At 50.1% G+C, this 7,081-nt stretch overlaps 1 protein-coding gene across 1 annotated transcript; it reads left to right on the forward strand.

Moving 5' to 3' along the window:
* The first annotated feature begins 238 nt into the window (after nucleotides 1-238).
* anapc2 (anaphase promoting complex subunit 2) lies at nucleotides 239-6,351 on the forward strand. Its single transcript, XM_024802266.2, has 14 exons — nucleotides 239-593; nucleotides 1,313-1,562; nucleotides 1,634-1,946; nucleotides 2,196-2,328; nucleotides 2,445-2,658; nucleotides 3,176-3,295; nucleotides 3,648-3,765; nucleotides 3,914-4,092; nucleotides 4,173-4,314; nucleotides 4,431-4,506; nucleotides 4,603-4,806; nucleotides 4,908-5,040; nucleotides 5,221-5,462; nucleotides 5,963-6,351. The coding sequence occupies exons 1-14, from the start codon at nucleotides 495-497 to the stop codon at nucleotides 6,170-6,172; spliced, it is 2,433 nt and encodes an 810-aa protein (XP_024658034.1). The 5' UTR covers nucleotides 239-494; the 3' UTR covers nucleotides 6,173-6,351.
* The last annotated feature ends 730 nt before the right edge of the window (nucleotides 6,352-7,081 follow it).

The raw sequence follows: 7,081 nt of genomic DNA on the forward strand, positions 1-7,081 counted from the left end.
AAAAGTTGATTTTGTTTTTCTCTAAATTCTTTGATCATTTCTGGATATGAACAACCGAGTACAGAGCCATTTTAAAACGTTATAGCGGCAATTTTGTTCCTCATGACAAGTTCGCCATTGTTATGACAAACACCAGCCCACAGAGACACTTCCTGTGAACTTCAAAATAAAATCTGCGAGGATTTACAATGCGCACTGTCTGACAGTAGAGGGCAGCATATGACTCCTTGGCGTCAAAATCACAAAAAGAAGAAGAAGATCGTGATCACGAAGAAGAAGTAAACCCGCGATACTGAAGAACATGTAGTTTTAGTTCAGAGTAATAACAGAAACTGGGGCTGATTTCAAGCAATATTATTCTTAGACATGAGTAATACCCATGGAGCGTGTTTGTAGATGTTCTGGAGCGACGTTATAACCGGATAGAACCTCCACAGTTTAAATGTGGGACACCGAGAAGCTGCTTCGCGGTTTGTGAGGAAAAGTGTGAGAAAATGGAGGAAAGTGCGATGGAACCGGACTCAGTGGAGATGTCTGGATCCGGACCGAGTCCCGGGGTCGCTGAATCCTGGGAAACCGTCACTGCGGCGCTGGTGAGTGGCTTCCCACTCTGGACACCTGCAGCTATGTGACTGTAGCATAACGAGCAACCGAACTCCATTAAAAAATCTCTCGATTTAACGTTTTGTTGGTCGTAGATGTGGTTTGTTAGCAATTTGAGAGGTTTTCAGATGTCACATTAATCAGGAGAAGTTTTCGGTTAAATTCGGCTTGTATGTATCGATGTCTTCTTAATGGTCCTAATCTGTGTTGTTTCCTCTGTCTGCTTCCTACTGAGTTCATTATTGGTTATCAATCCTCATAAATGTAAAGTAAACTGTGACGTGACGTCCATAAACAGCCAAACTTACAAGTTACAAAACAGAGGTGAAACAAGTGTGTGAAAAAACGAACTTTCACAGTTAGAGAAAGACCACAAAGCTACACAAATTCAACTGTAAGAAATGTAAAATGAACACAGGTTAATAAAGCAAGTGCAAAGACTCAAAAGGAGCGCACGGAGACTCGGAGCAAGATGCAGATCAGGTCAAAAAGAAGCAAAACAACCACAAGGGTTAGTGGAATTGAACCAAAAACACAAGCTGAGACACAAACTCGTCTCCTCCAGTCTCGTGGTTTTGCTCCTCTGTACGAGGGTCATCGGTCAGTCTAAGAAATCCAAACTGAAACTGGCTGTGAAGAAACCCTGTCAGCCAGCACCAGCACGTGTGCATCCTGTGTTTGTGTAACGCTGTGTTTTGGTTGCGTTCAGGTGTCTCCGGGTAGCTCGGTGTCAGAGCAGAGCCTCTCAGACTCGCTGGCCCTGCTGAACGATCAGGGTCTGGGCCGGCTGCTGGGCAGCTGGCTGCTGGAGACGCTGCAGATGCGTCTGTCTGCCTGCGTGGTTCCCGAGTTCTGGTCTGCCCTGAAGCAGCCGGAGAACGAGATGGAGGAGAAGGACAGGGTCTGGGTTCTGCTTACGGCCTTCAGGACTCTGCTGGACAGGCTCGAACCTTTTCTGGGTGAGTGGACCATCAGAGAGTTGATGGGTTTTCTCTGTGCGCAGCATTCAAACTTCTCCTCCTCCTTACAGCTGGTTTGGAGAAGCTGGGGGCGTGGCAGGATGAGGGCCGTGGAGGTCTGTGTGGCCCAGGATCCAAAGCCCTCATGGAGCGAGCCTTCACCACCATCAGGGCCCTCCTCCTCTTCTCCCCGGCTCCCGTCCTCCAGGAGCGAGTGCTGGAGTTTTACAGCCGGACCTTCTCTGTCTACATGAACCGGGAGGGCAGCGGTGAGGACGCCACCGAGGCTCCCGGTGGCGGGGCCTGCCGGGGCTGCTGGGTCCCCGTGCAGCAGTGCTGGTGTCAGCAGGCCCTGGAACACCTGCAGGAGCTCAGCCACATCCTGTGAGTCAGGCTTTTAATTTGAAATAATTGACGTAACGAGGCAGGAAGTTGGCATTATTTCCTTGAATTTTCAGAGTAAAAAAAATAAATAAAGTTGTGACTAAAATAAAATAATAATAATATAATATATAGCAAATATAAATCTTCGATCATTTCTAACAGTTGTATTTATGATGCTGAAGCGTGGCTCAGATCAGCTGTTTGTTCTCATGCAGTCTGAAACGCTGACGTCTGATTGGTTGTTTCCAGGTCGAAGCTGCAGCTGCTGGAGTGGGTGAGCTCCGAGGCCGTCACCACCATCCTCCACAAGCTCATCGAGATGCGGATGGAGCAGCTGTGCCGGGGCGAGTACGAGCGCTCCTTCCTGCTGGAGTTCCAGGAGGTGAAACATGTGCAGCATCTGTCCACGCTGAAACTCACTGCGGCCTGCTCCTCATTTACTGTGTGTGTGTGTGTGTGTGTGTGTGTGTGTGTGTGTGTGTGTGTGTGAGGGAGCAGTGGTTGGAGCTGGTGCTGGGCTGGCTGGCTAAAGTGTTTGCCAGTGAGGCGGACGGAGATGCCGCTTCACTCCCAGCGGCCCCCGGCGGTCTCGGCGTCCAGGTGGTCCCGGGCGGCGGCTCGGTGCTGAAGCAGTGGAGGTGCCACATGCATCAGTTCTTCTGCAGGATCTATGTCAACATGAGGATCGAGGAGCTCTTCAGCATCATCAGAGGTGGGAGTCTGCAGCAGGTTTACAGATCCACGCCAGGCTGAACTCTGACCTCTGAGCTGTGATTGGACGCTGACGCCTGCTGATTCTTTAAGTCTTTTCTTTGCCGCGGAGCTCTCGTTTCCTCTACGGCAGTGTTTCCTGTCATCGCCTAGAGCTCAGCTCGAGTCAGGACGACGGAGCGTTTCAGCTAGCCACCGCTATAGAACAGGGTGGTCAAACATAAGGCCTGTGGGACAGAATCGCCCCAGGAAAGAATCCACTCTGGCCCACTGAAAGGATTCGAAAACAATAAAGAAGGGCATGAAGTTTGTAGAAAGAGCTCCCCGGTGGTCATTCGTGCTACGACAAAGTAATAAAGTAGTAGATAAACATTTAAAACACAGAAAAACGTCTAGTTTTTCTGTCATTTAATCAGTTTCTGTTTGTAACAGAGCCACAGTCAAAAAACAACAATAATAATTCTCTCTCTCTGTAAACCAGATTTCAAACTCTTCTTGGCTCTTGTGCTTCCTTTCAGATTTCCCAGAATCCAAAGCTGCTATTGAGGATCTGAAGTTCTGCCTGGAGAGAACCAATCAGAGACAGCAGCTCCTCACCTCGCTCAAATCCGCCTTCGAAAGCCGCCTACTGCACCCGGGTCGGTTTCTGTTGGGGTTTATTTTTGTGACCTGATGAGTCGCGGTGGCAGATTTTTTTAAGTTAAACGCGATTCAATGTTTAAAGTCAGGATTAGAGAAGAAAACAACAATGAGATGAAGGTGGAGGAGGAAAAGAGCCCAGAGGAGGTTCAGTGAGGTGGTGAAGGAGGAGGTGGAGGCGGACCATAGAGCTGATGCAGCTATTTAAAAACAGCATTTGTTGATTTGCTTATTTTGAAGCTGTTTTTCAGCTCGTCGTGCACACGTGTGATTTCTCAGGTCATCCTCATCATCGTGTAGGGAAGCTGGTCTCTATGGTAACGTCTGTGAAACTGACTGATCTGTCTGCAGGCGTTCACACGTCAGACATCCTCACTGTTTACATCTCGGCCATCAAAGCGCTCCGAGAGCTCGACCCGTCCATGGTCATCCTGCAGGTCGTCTCCCAGCCGATCCGCAAGTACCTCAGGTGAGTCCACGCAGGCGCCGGCGGGATTCGCTTTCAGTCCTGCTCTGATCTTTTGGCTCTGATCGTGCACTTTTTTGTGAGTAAAGTTCTACATGAGTTTAACATTTGACGTCCTAGCAGAGGATCAAACGTCCGTGTTGTGTTTCAGGACCCGGGAGGACACGGTGAGGCAGATCGTAGCCGGTCTGACCGGAGATGCAGAGGGCTGCACCGACCTCGCCTCCGAGCTGTCCCGAGGAGACCCGGTGACTCTGGAGATGCAGGACAGCGACGAAGAAGGCAACGACCCCGAGGACTGGACTCCAGACCCGACCGACGCCATGCCCGGTCAGTGAACGCACCGCGCTGAGCGCAGAGAAGGAGACCGCAGCTGAAGAGAAAGATCTTACTCGTGTGTTTGTTCTCAGATAAAATGGGCTCGAAGCGCCGCTCGTCCGACATCATCAGCCTGCTGGTCAGCATCTACGGCAGTAAGGAGATCTTCATAGACGAGTACAGAGGCGTGCTCGCCGACAGGCTGCTGCAGCAGCTCAACTACAACACGGCCAGGTACGACCGCACCAGCGCCCAGCTTAAAGCTGAGAGAAAGTGTTGGTACTTTGAACATGTCGGGTCACTGATAGCAAAGTAAACGCTCACGCCCGTCCTGTTTTCTGCGTTTTCAGGGAGATTCGTAACGTGGAGCTGCTGAAGCTGCGGTTCGGCGAGTCTCACATGCATTACTGCGAGGTCATGTTGAAGGTAAACATCTGGAATATGGATCGTTAACCAGATATTTTAGGACATTCCCTGAAAGGATGAATTTCTGAGAACGTTGTGATTACCCGATGGATGCAGGACATGGCGGATTCTCGCAGGATCAACAGCAACATCCGCGAGGAGGAGTCAAAGCTGAGCGAGGAGGAGCAGCCGCCGCTGCCCCTGTCGGCCATCATCCTCTCATCTGAGTTCTGGCCCGCGCTGAAGGAGGAGAAGCTGGAGCTCCCTCCTGTCGTCTGCCAGGCCATGGAGGCCTACACCCACCGCTACGAGAAGCTGAAGGTGGAGTTGACCCACTGTGGCGTCTCTGGTTTGGTTTGCAGTAGAAACCAAATGCACAGCTACGCTTTTACCTGCTGAGTCGAGTCCCGTTTGTGTTTCAGGCCATGAGGACGCTGAGCTGGAAGCCTCACCTGGGCTCGGTCACTCTGGACGTGGAGCTGGAGGACCGAGTCCTCACCAACCTCACGGTCTCACCCATCCAGGCTGCCACCATCATGTACTTCCAAGAGAAAAGTAAGGACTTTCATTTCAGAGCGCTTTCATGCTGTGAAATGTAATTCTGCGATGACCCCTGATGTTTTCCTGACATGGCGATGTCATGGTTGTAAACTATCGGCTCTGACATCGCTCGTTACGCTGCGTGGAGTCGAGGGAGATGCAGTTTGATCGTCGTGTACCTGCTCGTCCTCTCAGGTTCTTGGACGTTGGAGGAGCTGAGTGCGAAGCTGGGCGCCCCGAAGGAGCTGGTGCACAGGAAGCTGGCTCTGTGGCAGCAGCAGGGCGTGCTGAGGGAGGAGGCGGGCGGCCACTTCTACGTGGTGGAGAAGGGTTCGTCGAAAGAGAAGCTGGACAGAGGCGTGATGCTGATCGACAGCGACGAGGAGAGGGACTCCAACACCGCCACACAGTCTGAGCAGAGGGAGGAGAAGCTGCAGGTACGCACTTCATTCATCCTGCTGTCTCAGGGTTATTTACTTAGTTACTTTAAGTATTTGAAACCTGGCACCTGATGATGTGCCGCTTCTTTTCAGTCGTGTTATAAAAATCACTTAATAATGAATGACAGTGGGTGTTTTAGGGTCACATGCTCCATAAATCACGAGCTTATTGTTGTGAACGACTTTGTGCACCCGCATGATCCCAGGAGGGTAACTCACCCCTGGTTGGGTCTCCTAAGGAGGTCTTTCATGGGAGAGCGCCTGAGAGCCGGGATCTTAGCCATTGAGGCACAGCTGTGGACAGCCCACCTCTTGTGGGAGGGGCCGTAGGGGTTCAGTGCTTTGTGAATCGCGTGGTGTATGTCTTCAGCTGTCTGGAACGTCACCGCTCTGCTGGGGAAGCAGCTCAAACGAGCGCTTCAGCCTGAAAAGTATCAGCTAGTTCTAGTTAGGTCTTAAACTCTCACAGTAAGCACACTGGGCCTCTGTCTCTGCAGCTGTTCTGGGTCTACGTCCAGGCCATGCTCACCAACCTGGACACCATGACACTGGAACGCATACACACCATGCTGCGGATGTTCGTCGCTACGGGACCCGTCGTCACGGAGATGGACGTGAACGAGCTGGAGGCGTTCCTGCAGAGGAAGGTCAGGGACCATCAGCTCATAATGTCCGGCAACGTCTACAGGCTGCCCAAATCCAACTGATGACTGTGCTGCGTTCAAGTGCGTCGGAATATGTGGAAGATTCCAGCGTTTGTTTTGCTCTGAGGGATTTTTACTAAAAGGGCTCATGGAGTAAATATGGAACAATTCTAACTTAAATTTCCTGGATTTTTCCATATGATGTGAAAGCAGCATGGATTTAAATAAAAAAAGGAAAAGCAGTGTTTGTTTTTTCAAAATAAAAGCACTTCCACTCCTTACACACACTTACATCACCACGGACTGCCATTTGGCTTTTCTACCTTTAAAACCCGGAGAGCAGCCAAATGGCTGGTAGGCTTTTAGCTAAGCTTTAGCTTCAGGCAAGTGGAAGCTAAATTGGCTAGTCATTCATATGTAAATTGGGTTGTTACCTGGGAATTCTGGAGGGAGGGGAGTGGGGGTGTGTGGATGAGGGGGTGGGGGAGCTGCTAAAAGCGGTGAGCTTCCTTTTGTGTTTCATCTTGATGCATTCTCAATCATCCAGGGAAACAAATCTCCAAAAGTCACCAACTTGGAGTGTTTCAGTTTGCCATCTTAGGGAGAAATCAACACACATGGGTGTATGTCCTTTGTTGCTGAGATTTATTGATAAAAACAGTACAAAAAAATCAACCATTTGTACACATTTTTACAAATAATTATAAAAAGTGAGTGAGTACATTTCAACATTTTCAGCAATCACTCACAATCCTGGCACTGCCATGGTATCTGTAGTCTGCATTTACCACATGTGTATCTGTTGCAGTGAACACATCGCACAGTGGCATGATTGTTCTTGCAATTGTGTTTGACCTGACACATGGCTCTTTTTCCAGGGCTCGGTGTGGAGGGTTGTGTCAAAGGCAACTGATCTTTTCTTGCCTTCTTCGCAGCTACATGAGAGCGAGCTAACTCCCTTGCAAGCTCCAC

This window comes from Maylandia zebra, linkage group LG4 (genome assembly GCF_041146795.1).
Source record: "Maylandia zebra isolate NMK-2024a linkage group LG4, Mzebra_GT3a, whole genome shotgun sequence".
Lineage (NCBI taxonomy): Eukaryota > Metazoa > Chordata > Actinopteri > Cichliformes > Cichlidae > Maylandia > Maylandia zebra.